The sequence below is a fragment of the Mizuhopecten yessoensis genome, unplaced genomic scaffold (assembly GCF_002113885.1).
Source record: "Mizuhopecten yessoensis strain PY_sf001 unplaced genomic scaffold, ASM211388v2 scaffold716243, whole genome shotgun sequence".
NCBI classification, from domain to species: domain Eukaryota; kingdom Metazoa; phylum Mollusca; class Bivalvia; order Pectinida; family Pectinidae; genus Mizuhopecten; species Mizuhopecten yessoensis.
This window is the reverse complement of record NW_018480019.1, coordinates 334042-353219: the sequence shown is the minus strand read 5'-3', so window position 1 is coordinate 353219 and position 19178 is coordinate 334042. Positions and strand designations below refer to the sequence as shown.

Genomic DNA, 19178 nt, shown 5'->3' with positions numbered 1-19178 from the left:
AACGCATAAATGATTCAGATATTTGTTATGTCCCTTGTTTGCAGCGCCACCTAATGTCATCGTCATAACAACCACATGTAAATAGCATTGGGAACCATCTTGTGAGTGTTGGAAGTGAAAAATAGTGCATGTGCTAAATAATACCGATAGTTCGCTATTCTGTCGGCTAATCAAGAAACATGGTAAGTTGAATATGTTGTCAATGATATAGTTTAATTGAAAACACATTGGAAGTTTGTTTAAGTTGCGAAATTGACGAAATACAGTACCGACTTATGATTGTTTGGCATGGAGTCATTCCATGATTCACTCTTTCCTTGCTGACATTGGTTTATGAAAGGAAGATTAAACACTCCCTTGCACATGCTAATACCATCGTAAATATATCTTGTACCTACATATTTATATGTTTATCCTATCGTGGCTGTTCCAACAGACTGAGATCAGATGGAATCACAGTATATATATACTTCCAATGTGTCCGAAATGTTGGACCACAAGCACAGGTACTAGCCTCGTCTGTCAATACACCCATGATTATATAGTATGGGTGTTTTGACAGACGGGTCTTCTACCTGCGGTTGGACCTCTTAAAATTGATACTCCTTGCAAAAATACGTTGTCTGACTTAGAGATGCTCGTCTTATCGTGGTCAGCAATAAAGTTGTGTCGGACTGACAGACATTCAAATCACTCCAGTCAGACATTGCAGGCATATTATATATATACTAATATAGCCACCATCTGCAGCTCCCATTATTCTTATTATTTTTCCTTAGTCCTACCCCAATACCACAGGCATTTGTATCTGGTATGTTAATTATGTTAAGATATAAAAATGTAGCAGAATTTGACGGGAATTTGACAGGGTCAATTGTCGGCGACCAGATAGATCAATTGGTATAGCGTCCGTCAAGAGTTTGGAGGGCTCCTGGTTCGAACCCCTGTTTGGCCCTGCATTTTCCCTCTCATGTTACAAAATAGCCTAGTCTTCCCTATCCTTCTGTATTGACAAGGTAGGGAAGACTATCTTATATTTTATCATGCATGAAAACTAACCAGACAGTCAAATTAAGAAGTCAAAATAACTATTTAAGCTAAATGATTCGCTATAATGAGTCCTTGCTGAAAACTACTAGCCTGGGACAACAGTCTAGTGTGACTGACAATCTCAGAGGATCTGATATGCTAAGTAACTTAACATCAGATTTAAATGGAAGTTAATTATTAACTTTCAGCATGTAAACGGGTTTATAAATAAATGATGGGAGAGATACATCAAAAGATGACGTGATTTTTTAAAAGTTAAAGACATATTTAGATGAATATATTTATTTTTTATTTGTTTTTTATATCAGCAAATTTCAGCCAATGATATCTTTTTCACTAATAAGAGATTCTTACACAAATTCTTATTTTTAGCCTGGCAGTGCAATCTCAGCGGTGGAAAGTCACACTTCTTCAGCGTCATCAAGAAGAGGTAAAACTAAGAACTACAGAACTGTAAGCAACCATTCACAAATAGACGAGTCTTTATTCGGCGCCCCAAATCATGTCGGCAAACGTCAGGAAATGCTGCAGGACAAATGGAATAACAACCAAGAAGTAACCATTGAACAGATGGCAAGAGAAAGGAGTGCAAAAAGGAAACATAGCAATGGGAAGAAGGGAAAAGAAACTGTTCAAGTGATTACAAAAGACTTAATCAGAAATTTAATGTGAGTTTGAGTGGATGTTTTTTAATATCTGTGTGTGTGTCACTTTAGTTTATCATTTATAATGCAGGTTTGGATGACACACATCAGGAAAAGATTTCTTTTTTTCCAAAGCACTACACTTGTTCCCAGGAATGTGTTGTTTTTTTTAAATGTTTGCCCAAAAATAAAATGTACTGGTCAAAAACGATTGTCAAATGTAAAAAAAAATGTCAAATTTACTAATGAAACAATATGCTATGGATATTGTACACCGGGGAAAATTTCACCCTTTGGCTTTGCCTGTGAGATCCAAATTTGTCTAGTGTTAATTTCGTCTTTCACATTTAATGTCACCTTTGTAAATTATGTTGTTGAATAATGTTCACTGTAATGATATTTTACCATTGGTCCTTATTGGCAGTGGACAAAAGTTTTCACATGCCCGCTGATAAAATCTTCTGGCTTTGAATATTGAACTTTGGATTTTTATTTATTTATTTTTTCAATACCTGTCAGGATAAAACTATATGAAGGTCAAGTTTAAACAATGATATATGGCAATTTATTTTAGATGAAATAGAGATGATAAGGTGAATCTGCCAACAAAAAATCTATTGAAACAAGACAGATTGATTTATTCTTAAATTTGTATTCAATGTGTTGTTAAACTTTAAAACATTTAGTTCTGATAACATTTTAACGTTTAAATAATTCATTTAAAAAAAGAAAGGTCATAAATAACAAAACATCAATGAAGCGAGCATAATGTACCAGGTAGAAATTCAAGAAGATTTTATGACTGATGAAAAGCTTGAGCCATAAAGCTTGTCAAAATAGTGCCTTTTTCATGATTTATTGTGAATTATGTATCCTGCAATGAGCCCAGGGTGGCCAACCCATAATCTCTGGTTCAAAGTCTGGGATGGATTTATAACAGGATAATTTGAGATTATTTGTTGGCATTTGAACTAAACTTCAATAAATATGGATGGGCTTATCACCAGACATGTGCTTATTGCAGAATTAATAATTGGAAGTATATATTGAAATTTTCTATTATGGTGCTGTTGAAATGATATGTATTTAAAAACTCTGTTTCTAGCATCCTTATATTAACTCATCCACCCCTGAAGACACATTTGAACTCTTCCAATTCAAAGGTTGGAATAGTTCATCGTGAAATTTCAGGGAGTGAATGAGTAAAGACAATTCAAACATGTAAAGTTACCTTGAATATTATTATTCATTAAAAAAAAGTTTTGTCCTTACCTGAAGAAATTTCCGAAACTTTGGATCAGTTTTTCAGCTGAAGATTTTTTAATTACCGGTAATGAGGAATTGATCATCAACAGTAACCATTTTTATTTTGTTATTTAGAGTTCCCACAGAGGACCCATCAGGCCAGACCATGATTCTTCAACGATATGATTTCTACAGAATACTGAAGTCAGCAGAAGTGTTAACAAAAGAGCAAAAATTATCCGAGTTAATCCGCATAAAGGAAGAAAAACTCCGCGAGCAGGTACAGTATGATTGAGGGTTGTTTACCTTACTCCATCGATTGGAGGACAGTAGTACACTTTTCCACTAAATATATATATTGTCAATGACAGCTGATTTCCATAGGGAAAAAGATAAATGATATTAAAACAATTGTCACTCTCAGTCCCAATATTTTTGCCTCCATGCCTTCAAGGGCGGAAGTCAACAATGGTTTCGAGTTATGTCCATATTGCTTTTTTCGTCCTTGAAGGCCTGGAGGCAAAAATATTTGTTCTGAGAGTGACAATTGTTTTATCATATATTTACTTTCTGTTTTTGGAAAATTGAATATTTATATATATGATATTATTATAATATATAACTATATTTTGTAATGATGACAAATATCACACAGATATACAGTAAAACGTCGATATAATGCCCATCGTTCATTTGCCACTTCACTTTTTTACCACCAATATTTAAGTGTCCCTTTTCCTCTTTTTCTTAAGAATTTCCTCGTTTTAATGCTAACCCCCTTTATATTGGCAAAATCTCTCTAGAAAAAAATGGCATAGCAATGTTTTTCTGCACCATTGGTCATTCGAAAATTCATTTTACGGTTGGTTAGTGAAAGTTCATTTTCCACATATACTGGGGTCTACAATTCCTCTAGCTCAACACCAGGGGCTAGAAGATTTAATGTTTGCGCTAGTGGAAAACTTTCAATATTTACTATGAAAATTTGGGTTGGAATAGAAAAAAAATGTCAGTGGGATAGTATTCAAAATTTATGGATTTTTACACCCCTGATAGTGATATAAAATTAATTGAAACACAAGAGATACGAAACCAAATTTATTAATTTTTAAGTAATTTATTTTTATCAAACTCTTCTTCAGTCTTTGCATTACAGAAAAACCTTAAACACATACATTGTTTATCTTTATTCACATCAGAAATCAGCAAATATCCCTTCTGGTATTTTGCTACTTTTTAGTTTTTTCATTTTCCCCAGCCATGGAACCAAGATGTCTGGAGATATTGATGAAGTTCTAGGGTTACTTTTCTATGCTATGTTAACTCATTCACCCCTACATTTTTAAACTGAACTTGCCCAGTCTTTGATGTGGTAAGGTTACAATGTGACTTCAGGGGTGAAAAAATAAAAAAAATGTAAAATAAATTTAAATAGTCAAAACAAGTAACTGTGATAAATAAATAACAACATAACTGAAAATTTCAACAAGAAAAAATAAATACGTCGATTTATTTTAATATGTGTTATTCAGGAGGAATGCCAAAGACGTAAAAATGAAATGAAGGAATATGATATGGATCGAAGGAAAAATGAGAAACTGAACGATCTAGAGGAGGAGGCGAAAGAGAATGCAGAACATCTACTGTCCAAAGCTAACGAGATGCGACAGGAACAGGAGGATGAGATCAAACACCTTAATGAGGTGGGTTACTAGTAAACAGACTTTTACGGACAGATTATAAAGTTTGGACTTTTTTTGGTTGCTTTCCTCCTTGTTGTTTAATATGATAAATGAAATACATTAGAGAACACAGTACATTATACAAATAATGGAGCCCACTTACCCTTAATTGTCATTCAAAATTTTCTTCCTGTTTGCCATATACAGCTTAATCATCGTAAAGCAAAGATATATATGCCATTTCATTTTCGTCTATTTTAAGTAATAAGCTTCATTTTCTCACACTTAATTTTGAACGCTAAGTGCCACACCCTCAGGGATGCCTAGATCTTCCTGAAACTTTAAATTTCCTATATTTGATGTAATTACCTTCATTTTTCCACAGTGAATTTTGAATGCTTTTAAGTGCCAGATCCTTGAGAAACTTTAAATTTCCTTTATTTTAAGTAATTACCTTCATTTTTCGGCAGTTGATTCTGAACGCTAAGTGCCATGCCATCAGGGATGCCCAGATCCTGGAGAAACACCAGATCAAGGGAGAGATGATCAGCGAAGAAAAGCGTTTGGACTCCATGATGGAGGTTGATCGACAGAATGCAATCAAGATCCAGGAGGAGATTGAGAATCAGAGAAAGGGTGAACGCTATCTTGGAGCAGCCAAACTTCTCGACCAGATTCAGGAAAATGAACAAGAACGTCTCTTTGAGCTGGAGAGGAAGGACATGGAAAATGTACAGATGCAGAAATGCATTGAAAAGATGATGGAGGAAGATAAGACCAGCCTTGAGAAGCATAAAATTAAACAGACTGATCTAAGGGTAGGTGCTGGACAGCTCCACAACGTTTGCTATATACTTCATATAAATGTTTTTTCAATTATGCCCGCAATTATATCTTGCAATCACTTAATTTAATGAAGTTGTCATGTATCGAACTACACTCTGAAGATTTATTGGAGCAAAAGACAAAAACAAAGATAGGTTTGGATCCAAACTCACACCTTTTTAATGTTGTATTCATAGTGAAACCTTTCTAATTTGACCTCTGTGTATTCTGACATTCTGTCTACCATATTTATTCAGCAATAAGCTGATGTCTGGTAATATGCCCACCCATACTTACTGAAGTTTAGTTGAGATGTTAACAAATGCTGTTATACTGTCATGTTATCGTCTACTTTGAGTCAGAGCTCATGTGTTGCCCCCCCAGGGCTTATTCCAGAACTAAGACAGTAATCTAATATTTCTACACAACCTTTTTTGCAGGAGGAACTAAACAAAGCCAATGATGAGATGATAATCCGAAAGACTCTCAGAGCAGAACAGGAAAGAGCAGAGGAGGAGAAGGTCGTTGAGTACATGAAAAAGAAAGCTGTGAGTTTGATTTATTATATGATAAATGTATACATGTATAGTTTAATTTTGGCTATCCCCCCAACGGTAGACTTTTTAAGGTTATATCGCATAACAGACTACACAAAAAGTGATCAGGCTGTATACCGCAATTCGTAACACAGTAATGTTTAATTCTAACTTCTGATTGGTTGAAGTTGCTTGGCAAGGAAATAATTCAATATTGCACAATGTTGTGTTTTGTGCAAAATTATTATTTTTCTTAATCAGAAATGAAAAAAATATTCTCCAACTATGAATAAAATAATGTTGTCTGACTGATTAAATTAAATCATAAGGTATAACCAGAATTATTGTTTGGGCTTATAGTTTATACAGAAAAAGTTGTGTGCAGGGATACACTATTTAAAAAGCTCATCCAAACCTAATCAGATTTGAAACAAAAATTCCGCAAAAAGGCTATTCCTCAGTTGGACTTGTTTTTCACAGAACTAACAGTACTCCTGAAACTGATTTTCTGGTTGCCATGGTGATTGGGCAAGTGGGTTTTTCAAGTTAGATTGCCAAAGTGCTTAATCTTATAATGTCTGTCTTTGTCATTAAAGAAATAAATTATTCCCATTTATAGGGCTTACATAACTTAATCGTTTACTATATGTTATTACTAAGCTTTTGAGCTAATAGCGTTAATATTTGAAGTTCAACACTAGTGATAACTGTCTAGATTCACAGATGCATACCTGACAAAGGATTCAAAAGGCATTTTTTGGTGAGTTTGGTGGCATATAAGAGTGCTACAGGCATCTGCTTTTGACAACTGGAAATTTACATGAAACACTTGCTGATTGGCTGATTTAGTTTAGTGAGTCCTTAAAAGCATACAAATAACTTGAAAAAGTTAAGAAATATATATATAATATCCTACATATCTACAATCTGTTTAATCTATACATAAATACTTGCAGGTGAATTTTATTTTACACAAATTTACTAACTTACCATTTAGTGGTAGGAGTGAATTCTAGCTTCGTTACCCAGCTTCGTTGAGCCTGAGGCTCCAGGGGTTTCATCAATAAAAAAACTCACAGATAACATTTAATACATTTATTACGAAGAACACCGAAACCTACATAGAGGCACAAAACAACCTACTCAACCCTTAATTAACACGGGCTTCTATTGGGACATAGAAATGTATGTATATATACACACTGCATGACTGACAGTACAAATACAGCGGGCAGCCAGCAAGACTGTACAACAACACAAAAACACCAACCTAGCTCCCAGACTGGTCATAGGACAGTGACAACACAAGACTGAACAGAAAAAGAATGAAGGAGCTACCAAGCAGGAGCTACCAGTTCAACTTGAATAACAATTTCACACCTAAACAATTCTACTTTTACAGCTCATATCTACATGTTATAATCTACCTGTGTACTATTATGTACCTAAAACATATGTGTGCTATTTGTTTATCAGGAGAGAGAGGCTGCATTTGAGAAGGAACAAGAACGTATCAGGATAGAGAAGGAAAAAGAGACATCCCGACTACGAGCCCTTCAGGAACGTGCCAGGGACGAACAAGCAGAACGGGATATGCTGCGAGCCAAGCGCGCCCAGGAACAGACAGAGAGAGAATGGAGAAAGAAGGAGGCTGAGGAACAGCGCAAAAAGGCTGAAACAGAAGCCATGTTGATTGAAGCACGTGGCATACAGATGCACCAGAAAGAACACTTCCTGGCAGTCCAGGCACAAAGGGAGCGCGTCGAGTTCGAGAGAGTTCTTCGGTAAGTACCCTCATTGTTCACATGGATTTCAAATCGTTTCTTTTCTTTTTCGTAATACTGTTTTCTAGAACTGTTCATTGAACGAAAAAGGAAATGACTTTTGTAAAGCTAGGACCCAACAGCATTCTTTTCACAAGGAAAAACGTTTTCTTTGTTTTCGTGTAATTTACTTAATTTTTCAAATTGAAACAATAGACATGAAGCAATTAATTATCTTGTAAATGAAACAGGGCCCAGAAGGAGCTTGTCGAGAAGGAACGTCGCGAGGAGTTTGAATCTACCAAGAAACGTCATGCCCATGCCGATGATGTACGGTATCAGATTCGCCAGAAGGAAACGCAGCGCGTCATGGAGCGTAATGCATTCTTTGAGGAGGGTGTTAAGTTGGACGAGGAAGCTCGTGCCCGACGAAACAAGTTAGAGGAAGTTAAGAGGAAGAAACTTGGAGAGTTGAGGTGGGTTGTTCTTCTTATCTCTTTCTTTTTATACATTTTTGAAACAGGTCCAAATTATTTTAAGATTCAGTTTGACCTGAGAAGAAACAGATTGAAACTTGACTGAGATTTGATTCAGTATGAACAATATTGGTTATTTTTTCAGTAAAAGCAAAATGCCTTGAAAAAAGGATGAAAATCACTTTTTTTTTCAGGAAAAAAAACCAGTTAAGAAATATGTATTTTATATTGAGATAAAAAAAAGTCATGGAAGAGGTATTTCACAGCAGATAGGTATTGACACACGGAAATTCTGTAGTGATCAATAAAAATATTTTTTTTAAAATGTACCAAAATTTGTTTTTTAAAGTTGTAAAGTATAACTTGTTTATCATAATTTGGTATGCAAAAATTACATTATGAAAATATTTTTCAAATTTAATTGCTTTCCTGTATTTTTTTTACAATTGTGTATAAGAATATTTACCGTACTTATTTTTTTCCTGAAAAATAAGTCTTTATTGTTTGAAAAGAGGATGTACAATATTTTATAGAATGTCGAAGCATTTATCAGAAGAAGAAAAAAAAATATTTTTGTGAAAATTTGTCTACAGGGCAGCTGGAATACCTGAACGATATGTCACTCATGTGGCGCACAAAGTTGATGTTGTCACAGCTTCATAGATATGCTACCATTGCGGTGCATTTCCTCCGATAGGAGGCGGGGTCAGTACAGTTTGATTGGCACTTGTACAGTGTTTGTGGGTGTGGTTTGATGCATTGATGTGCCAGTTAATTGGTTTGAGTTTTTAACTGCCTTTGTATACTGACAACTAAGTCACTTCTCCAAATTCTTTTTTATCGATGAGGTAAAAGATATTTGGGTCAAGCTTTGATAATCCAGATTTTTTTTTAACAACTCTAAAAGAACAGAAACGTTTCTTCTTTTTGCATATTTAATTTGCTTTTTATATTTGATGGGAAAAAAACACACACAAAATATGTGTGTAATTTTTAGTATTAAGGTATTTCACAACACATTTATTTTGCATGAAAAATGCGATATTTTCACACAATAATGCACATTTACTTATACTTGTGTTGGTGGCCCCTGCATCATTTTGCACTTATATAATTGCGTGTCAAGTGCACGAAACTTATTACACATGTGTTTTGTGGATAATCTATATATATATCATAGCTAGCATGTTGATTTCCATTCTTGAAATTAAATTTGCAGCCCGCAGAAGTTAACTATCATATATACACTTGTATTTCATAATGGCGTGAACAAGCTAGATGATTGTAGAAAATTGTATGTTACTCATATAGTCATTTTCCATGTGTAAAATATATTTTAAATGAAATTCAACCAATAAATGTATTAATTTTCTGTATTATAAGACATATGCCGAAGAATGATGTTTTAGAAAATATGTTATTTAAAATGTACATGGTACTGAATTGGTTTTTAGTAAAGGGAGATAATTTAGAAATCACAAGATCATCCAGAGTAATCTGACAAAATGTCAATTCTGAAAATACTGTGTGGTGGTTTGATTTATTGGGCAACTTAGATGACTTATTCTTGGAGCATTAAAATGGTTTTGGTGTACATGCTTTTTAGGCCAAATAAAAAAGTTGTTTGTTTCCGGTTAGCCTACCTACTCCAATTAATTTGTGCCTATAGTTATCCCCTTTACTTGTGTTGGCAATTTTCAAGGAAGTATTGTTTAAGTCGAGATTACTCTCATATAGATATAAACCTTACAAAATATGATTGAAAATTGAAATTTATTACTTACATAAAAAAAAAATGTGCTTATACCCGAAACTTTTTTGGCAATTTTCAAGGAAGCACAGGTAAAGTCAAGATTACTTTCATATACAAATTTGATGACTTACCTACCCTAATGTTTTTCTGACAAGTAACAGGAAACACATTTTTTTATTTGGTTTTACACTATGTGAATCTAACATGCTTATCAGCTATACACCTATGTACTTGTATGACTTTGGGTGTGGCTAGTGTATATGGTGTGTTGGTGATATTGTTTATTCCAGATAAGAATACATGTATATGAGATTGGGGCAGGGAGGTACACTGTAAGTGATCAATGGTGTACAGTTCTAAAAGACACTGAGTTTATTTCTAGGCATTAGTCAGACGTTGGGCTTCTATAAATATGAAATTGTACACCTGGTACAAAATAAGAAAGCGTGGTGGCAACAAAAAATGATTGTTAATTGACTTGAGTATGAGGCAATAATGAGTTAAGATTATCAGGGAACAATGCCTGATATTGTTTTATCTGGAAAAAAAACTAACAGTATTAGTACAAAAATGCAAGCTATATTTCAATTGTAAACTAATTGGTTCAGGGAAATAATTGTCTAAAAAATCAAGTTTTATAAGGAAAACAGTTATATAGGTTTGGATTAAAGATATTTAGAAGAAAGGGTATTCAAATCATTCCAAATAGCTATTAACAGATATTTTGTCCCCATGGGGGTGAGATAGAGGAATCTCAACCCTTTAGGGGAGGTAATAAACTTGCCAAACATTAGGCTTGGCAAGTGTCAAAATATTTACTGATAAGCTTTTGATTTGATTTGAAACAGTTTTCATTGTGGTTGTTAAAAAAAAACTATTTGCAAACTAAACTATTTGCAAACTGAACTAGCTTAAGCTCTTTAAATTGGCATATTTTTTTTATAAAACCATTGAAAATATAAAAAAATTACCGTCAATAATGTCATTTAATTATGCTTTAATCAAATTATTGAGGTAGAGGGTAAGTTATTTCTTGTTTAATTGAGGTATGAAAAGATGAAAATAATCCCATGGATTGGAATATATTGTATAAAAATGAAGAAAAATTAATCGTATTATCAGAAAAACCAAACTCTAGCATTCTAGATTTAATGTATTATAAAGGGGGTAACTATGTTTGTAAATTGCATGTGCGTCTACTTTTTCAGCAAAAGATTCTAATTTTCATTGCATCCACTAGTTATTGCCACGTTTCTCTGAGCCAACATTTTACACACCACATTATTTTTATTTTTCAGAAATGCAGGAATTCCAGAAAAGTATTTGTCACAAGTGGAAAGAAAGATCATCTCATCCCAGCAAATCAGTGCTTGATGAACACCTTTCAAACTGTCAAAATTACAAACCTTTTCAGGATCAAGATTAAACTATTCTTGGAATCCATGGCATTGAAATTTAAAATATTATTTAAATTCATGCAATGAGAGGCTAACATTTAAAATGAGAAGAAGATGAAAGTAGCCCAATAGAGTTCAATTCTGTTTATTTCAAGCATGGAGCCGACAAAACACTTTAAATAAAATCCTGATCCACGAACCTGGGTATGTTGTGTTATGATGATGGTGAAATAAAAGGATTTGATGAAAATGAAGAAACATAAAATGAACATTGATAGTGTTCAATATTAAGGCTTTTTCTTTGAAAGAGTTCATTTAAGAAGTATTTTTACGTTATTGTGTGTATGAAAATGATTCCTCATTGCTCTAACAGTGTAAAGTGTTAGGTTTTATGTCTAAATATTACAAAATGTTTTTGAAGCCGTCCAGCATCATTCTATGTTTACGCCATTTTTCAGTAAGTTCATTGTGAATATCATAATTTTGTATTGTCATTTTCTTCCCAAACCAAATACTTCCTACATTTTTCAGCAGACCGTCAATACTTTCAACTGATAATTAATGGAATCTGACATTTATTTATTTTTTTAGGTTGATTTGAAATATTCGGATTGACATTTTTTGGCCAATAAATCGTAAACTCAGCTTTTTTTTAATTTTTAAGAGACGATATGGCCAGAATAGTTTACTTAATGTTGAATTTTTGTTCTTGTTTTTTTTTAGAGCACACTATTTTGGGCTGTATCCAAGTGCGTTGAAACTGTGATATATATATTTACTGTACATTGTACTGTTTAATTTTATCGTCATGTGATAATTAGTTAAAGTCAGACTAGTGTGCTCAGTTCTCATAGTACTACATAACATTTAAAAAAACAAATCACTGGCAAATATGTTCAAACAAGTATTCTATAATAATATACAATACATTCGACCTTGTGAATACTACTAGCAAGTGGAGTAATTTTATCTCATTTGCAATCATATTAAAATAGAAACTAATAAACACAGTGTGTTTTGAGTTTGTTTTTTAAATCATTCACATAAATTTATATCAGATAAGTCAAAAATGTTTCTTTCTCAGGTTTTCTCAAAATGTTCTGTCCAGGTTGTTTATGATATACACAGTACAGATATGAACTATTGGAAAATTTTGATGCTAAAACTGAAAAAAAAGCTTGTAAATGTTCAATTTGGAAATAAAATATTTTGTATATGGCATCAAATCTTTAAATTTCAGTATCTGGGTTTTCATTTTTAATAGTTGAATTAATTGTAGACAGTTATATCACTTATAAATATGTGTTGACATTCAAGATGTTGAATATAATTAAAGAATAGATTACTAGTTTTTATTGAAGACATAGAAGAATGCTCTAAATATTGCCACTGTGTCATATTTTAATCCAATGTGGGTATTTCCACTTTTTGTTGGAGAATATTGACAATGCAGTCAGTGCTTGGTAAAATGTGATGGGTGTTTGTTCTGAATGACAAAGTGCAGCCTCAGCAGCCTTGGTTTCACATTAATGATACAATGTAAATATCCTGTCTGTAAAAAATTGAATAAATAACTATTTATTATATCAACAATGTCATTTATCCTATTTATTACCTCAAGGCTAGTTTGGTGGTGACGGTATTCCGTCTTTTCGTATTGCAGAGTTATCTTCTCTTGAGAGCAGATATTGATGGTTACGTCATTTGATTGTGAGAGTAACATCATCAATATTTGAGAAAACGACGTAATTTTTCTCATACAAACCAATGATGTAACAATCAATACCTGCTCACAAGAGAAGATAACTCTGCAATACGCAAAGACGGAATGCTCTTGTCCAGTAAAGTTAGTTAACTGGCCCGAAGGGCAAATTGAGCCGACAGCATTGTGCAGCGTCCTTTACCCCCAGCATCAACTTATTTCTTAAACCAATTTCATTCAAAACTATATTAGGCAATAGGTAAATAAAGGATCATGAAATATGGCATGTAGCATCCTGGGGAAAAAGGCCACATAATTTGTTCGAAGGAATGACCAGGACAAATTTTCAAGGCCACAATTATGGTCAAATTAATGTATTTGAACAACATCTGCTTAATTACCAATAAGTCCATTTATGAAGTCTGGATGAGAATGCAGTAAAATCTTGGATACAGATAACGAACTCAAGAGATTTACTTTAATTTTTAGTTATTTTAGAGTCATTATTTGTTATGAATTAAATTAGAGAGTCCAACAACTTTTCTACTGTATAATATGGAAATCAATCCCCACGATCACACCTGATGTGATATATCACAGGGACCTGAGAATTCGTTACAGCTATATTTCGACTTTCGATAAAAAAATGACACCCCAATGATCATACTAGTATATATGATCATTGGAGGTGTCATTTTTCCCGGAAGTCTATCTTAACCCCTGAAAAATTACCCTACACACCTTAGCTTAGGTCCAAATATAGCTGAAACAAATTCCCAGGTCCTTGTGATATATCACGTGTTGTTGGAGTGGAATGTTAATGTTGTCACAAGCTAGACACCACGGAAAAATAGTAAAAAAAGGAGTAAAGTAAACAAATAAATACATTAAATCCAAAGTGTGGTAATGGGAGCAGCAGGTCGGTTTTTGTTACTTCATTGTCTTTTAATTATATATATATATAAGCAGACGACACAGATTAATTAATACCTCGTAGGTTGACATTCTTTTCAAGAAGTCGTTAACCTTTCAGATCGAGGTTGTTTGTCATCGTGTTTGATGTTGCCATCCGTTTGTTGGTTGTTTGTCATCATTCTGGAGGATGTCATCATTTGAGAAGTTTGTTCTGGATATTTGCACACATTAAGCTTTTGTTTCTTACTCAAATGTAGATTGTTACCGATTTGTCGTTATTCTCAGAGATTGTGACAATACATATAAGATGAAATGACCAAGGCAAAGACTCGTTGAGGGAACAAGCATCCGTAGTAAATATCAAACCTGGAGTTAGATTGTAAAGGCCATTACATAGGTTATGTCATCACACAGCTCCAGTATGAACGGGCAGTACAATAGTTTAGCGCCTTCGCAGACTGCAACAGCATTAAAACGACAATGCACGTGCAAAATCTCGACATCATCCGGTAAGAAATGAGAAAAATATGCATTGTTGAATGGTATGCAATCGTAACTAGTGGCTACTTTTCAATGCTAAAATGAAGGTTGAGAATAAATCTGAAATACGCTCCAATAACAAAGCATGGTATGCTTTCCAGTATAAACAGTAAACCACTAAATGAAGCTGAAGTTTCTAGCACAAATCACATTCTCTATATATATCACTATAGTCTCTAGCACAAAACATTCTATCCAAGATGCAGAAGCTGTGATGCTGAATCGGCGTAGGTCATCAGGTCGATAGTTTCAGTCTGATAACGGTCTTCCATTGTGGCCAGGCGTCTGTCGATGTTGGCGTATCTCTTCTTTCGGGGTTGAATAGTACCTCCTGCATCTCTCTGGATCCGATTGATGTCGTTCACGTTCTGTATGTCTTTAAACGTCTGGATGATAGTGTAGATGTTGGGGTGGGCATGCAGTACTCTTCTTTTCAGTTTTCCGTGCCAAGCTTCCAGGTGGTTGATAGTCCGAGGTCCCTCTGTTGGGAAGTGGTTCCAGGTTGGTCGGTCTAAGGGGATGAGTGGAAGAACAGCAGCTCGGCGGACAAGTAGTGACGTCGACGTTCTCATGGTACAGTGTCTTGAGTCCGGTTGACTGGGCCTTTCGCCAAATACATTGACTATAATGGAAAAGACAGCCTTTTATGTTGATACCAGGGAAGACACTGCCGATGGCGTTGTGTGCGGCTACCTCAAAATCGACGAAGGCTGTTGTGGGTCGGAATGGAATCTGGAAGTTTGTCATGTGCTCCTGTAGTAGCGTGAAGAAACGGTTGTAGATAGCATGGCTCTTTCCGGGAAGTAGTGCATATACAACTGGGGTCATAATGCCTTCAATCTGTACGTGGATGCTGTAACACAGGTATAGAAGGTGCCGTCACTGAAGATTACGTCGGAGGCTGCAAGTTCGGCCAGGTTCTCTGATGTAGAGAATGCGACCATTCTGTTGTTCAGTTCACCGTCGTCGAAGAGGAGACATGGTTTGCATGTGGATGTTTCTGTCCATCTTCCATCAAAGGTGATGTCGGTCAAGGTCTTTGGTAATGGAGGAGTCTGTTTGTGGCGAGCACGGTAAGGGGATAATTTGGCAGTGTAAAATGTTGGCAGTCGATGGACCACGGTTTTGGAAGTGCCATCGCAGTCGTTGTCTCGGAGTTGGTTGAGTTCCTCGTCGAAGATGGAAGGTATGGGTCTTATAGATTCTACACAGCGGTTGGTGATCTGGTTCATTATCTGTTTTGCAACTATACTGGCTGGGTCTGCGGCGTGGTTGTATTGATGTCTTCCGAAGTTTGCTGGTATGTTGTTTACTGTAGAGAGGGATGCTGAACAACCTGAGGTTGAATATCTCCAGAATGTTCTGTCGCCGTTTCTACGCATTTGTCTGTAGATTAATCCATCACGGGAAAGGTTCTGTCCGCCTCATCTGTTGGTGATGAACTTAACGTTGATCTGAGTGTTTGCCATCTTGTAGTTGATGTATCAAAGCACACAGATAATAATATCAAACTGAAGTTACACAAGTTAAAAACTGTTCATACAAATCTGAAAATAAGTACAAGTTTCATATGACAATAATCATAAGAGAATTCACACAAATCTGAAAATAAATATATGATAATTCACACAAATTTGAAAAAAAAAGTTTAAATAAAACAATGACAAATTCTGAATACAAAATTCATATTCACTGAACAAAGAAGTTGATGTTTCCAAGTACAGAGCGAAATACGATAGTTCTGCTGCTGGTTGGTGGCTGTGGCGGTTTGGGCGAACCCATATGCGCCAGTCACTCTTGTTTGTTGGTTTCGTTGTCCCACATTCTGGTGTTTTTGTCGTGGGAGGGCGATCGGAATGGGCCAAGAAGGCTTGCATAGGAGTTATCTTTGATTTGTATTAAATTACTTTTGTGAAAATTATATATATAATTTTATTTTTTTATTTTTTACTGTTTTCAAGACTGTGATTATTACGTATATTCGTGTATAAATAGGGTAGTATGTTGTGTGTGTTTTGCGCCCCGAGTCTAATACAACCAGTTACACCCGACAGTCGAGGACGTCTCTGCATGCTTCCGTTTAGTACAGTACTTAGTCCTTTTGCCGGGCTTGGCTCATTGCATAGATTATCCGGGGAGTCCCTATAGTGAGTGCAATTTTAAATTTATAATACTGTATGTATTTCTCAAAAATATTATAAGATTATATAATAGGAAAATAAAGGTAGATAGATGGAGATTAAAAATAAAAGAAAGACCCAACAATAATGGTTCTTATTATAAATATGAATTTACAAAATTGGATGGCGAAAAAAAATTGATGTTGATTATGATAATTCTCCAAAATGTGCTGCTGTTTTATACATTACCCATTTAACAGTTAAATTTGTTTGATTCTGAAAACTGTTCTAAATATTTATTATTATTTCGCAATTATTAGCAGTTATTGATAATCTGATTAGTTATCAGAAGCTGATTTACCTGTGCAATTTACCTGTACACCATTTCCGCAATAGACTAGAACTCACTATTATCACAACTGACCAACTATGTAAACAGGTTTTTTTAAGCAGAGTTGGTGATCAGGGAATCCACCGTTGAAAACGTACGGTAATTTACGGTAACATGGCTTGTTATTAATGCGTCGCAGGGGTTCAAAGTAATTAACTCAGGTAGATAGCTTGAGCTGCTCAAGATATCTATCTGAGTTAATTACTTTGAACCCCTGCGGCGCATTAATAACAAGCAATGGTTGTCAAGAAAGGTCAGTCCTTGCAAGAGGTATAAAAGCGATAAGAAAGATTTGTATTTTTTTTTTCAATTCTTGTGGGCATGTGGTTCAAATACCGTGCAAGGAAGGTAACACTATCACTTCCAGGTTTTACAGAGACATAGTACCGAGGCCTGTCAAAATATTATACATGAACAAGCGTCCAAGTAAAGGATTAAATGGCATCCAAGCAAATCCATGACAATGCTTCATCCCACAACAGCAGTATGACACTGGTGTTTTTGAAGCGAGAGGTGATAGTTCATATTGACCACCCACCCTATTCACCAGATCTAAGCCTTCCTTCCTCTTTCCTTTACGAAAGAAAATCTTCTCTGTGAAACGGTATACGTATGCCTCTTCCAGTGTCTTCCCAGTATACCAAGGGGAGACTACCGCACAGAGATACGTAATAGATAAACTTTTATAAAGTAGTGGCAAAACAGAGGAAATCAACGCCTCAACACACGGCAATCCTGGAAATAGAGGGCGACAAAATCACGGAACCTGATAAGCTTCTAGAGGAATGGAAAACCCATTTCCAGACATTAGCCACCCCTGTTAATAAATACCACTTTGATCATAAACATCTGACTCAAGTTACTCTTGATGTCCTACAGATCGAGCTCCTTCATATCCTCAAATGTACAGTCCATGCCCAAGTTTACCACTGATGTCATGCACAGTGCCATACAGAAGTTGAACAATAATAAAGCTGCGGACCATTTGGGGATTACGGCCGAACACCTGTTTGGAGGCCAACCAGTGGTTAAATCTCTCACTGATATTCTCAATAGGATTATTGACCTCAGATGTCTTCCCGATATACTGAAATCGGGAATCCTAACACCTGTCCTCAAGAAGGGAAAGGACGAGACAAAACCAGGAAATTATAGGGGAATAACAGTTATCCCAACTATCAGTAAGGTACTGGAGGCTGCCATCCATCCAGTCATAGAAGACCTAATAGCAGTCTCACAGAACCGTTTACAGCGAGGCTTTACTCCAAAAACGTCACACAACAACGCAGCCCTTATCGTCTCCGAGGCCATAAATGAAGCTAAAGACCAAAATCAGTCCCTAGCTCTAGCAACATTAGACTCCAAGAAAGCTTTCGACGTGGTGTGGCAAGACAGCCTCATGAGGACGCTTTATCACGCAGGTATAAAGGACGACCTCTGATTGCTACTCAAAGGCCTACACACAGGCGGCACTACAAAGATCAAGTGGGCAAATGAGCTGTCCTCTCCTATCATTGTCCAGCAAGGAATCAAACAAGAAGCAAAGTTGTCCCCGACATTATATAAGTGTTACAACAAGGATCTCCTGGATACTCTAGAATGCCACCGTATTGGCGCCTCAATCGGTACTACATTCATAGGAGCACCGACAGTTGCCGACGATATCGCTCTCCTAGCAAACAACCTGTTGGATCTTCAGACGCAATGTTGCACATCAGTTCACCCGGAAGAATCGCTTTACCATCAATCCTACTAAAAGCGAAATAGTTATCTTCAATGGTAGCCCGGGAAGAGACCAGCTGCACTAGGACATTGGGCAGACCACCATCCAAGAGTCTCAGATAGCGACACATCTGAAAATACGACACATGGCAAAAAGAGACACAGAAGCAATAGAGGAGAGGACCCAGAGAGGGAGAAGAGCGCTCTATGCCCTGATGGGAGCTGAGCTCCACATTCTGCAGACCACGCATCACATACGGCTTAGAAGTCCTACAGTTGCCAGCCTCAGAAATTAAGACTCTAAACACCAGATAACTGAAAACACTGCGCATGATCCAATCATTATGAAGTATTTAAAATATTGTCAGGCATATATGATACATCAGGATCAAGGGGGCTTCTATTAATTAAACAAGA

The 19178-nt window shown here is 35.6% G+C and overlaps 1 protein-coding gene across 2 annotated transcripts; it reads left to right on the top strand.

Annotated features, from left to right (window-relative positions):
- The first annotated feature begins 64 nt into the window (after positions 1-64).
- Positions 65-12962, top strand: LOC110442278 (cilia- and flagella-associated protein 45-like). 2 transcript variants are annotated; one of them, XM_021485797.1, is made up of 10 exons: positions 65-182; positions 1423-1718; positions 3075-3219; positions 4472-4642; positions 5092-5439; positions 5887-5994; positions 7459-7766; positions 7997-8221; positions 8815-8926; positions 11273-11361. In XM_021485797.1, the coding sequence occupies exons 1-9, from the start codon at positions 180-182 to the stop codon at positions 8882-8884; spliced, it is 1674 nt and encodes a 557-aa protein (XP_021341472.1). In that variant the 5' UTR covers positions 65-179; the 3' UTR covers positions 8885-8926; positions 11273-11361. The 2 variants fall into 2 exon arrangements, with proteins under 2 accessions (XP_021341472.1, XP_021341470.1); XM_021485795.1 differs by lacking the exon at positions 8815-8926 and having other exon boundaries at positions 11273-12962.
- The last annotated feature ends 6216 nt before the right edge of the window (positions 12963-19178 follow it).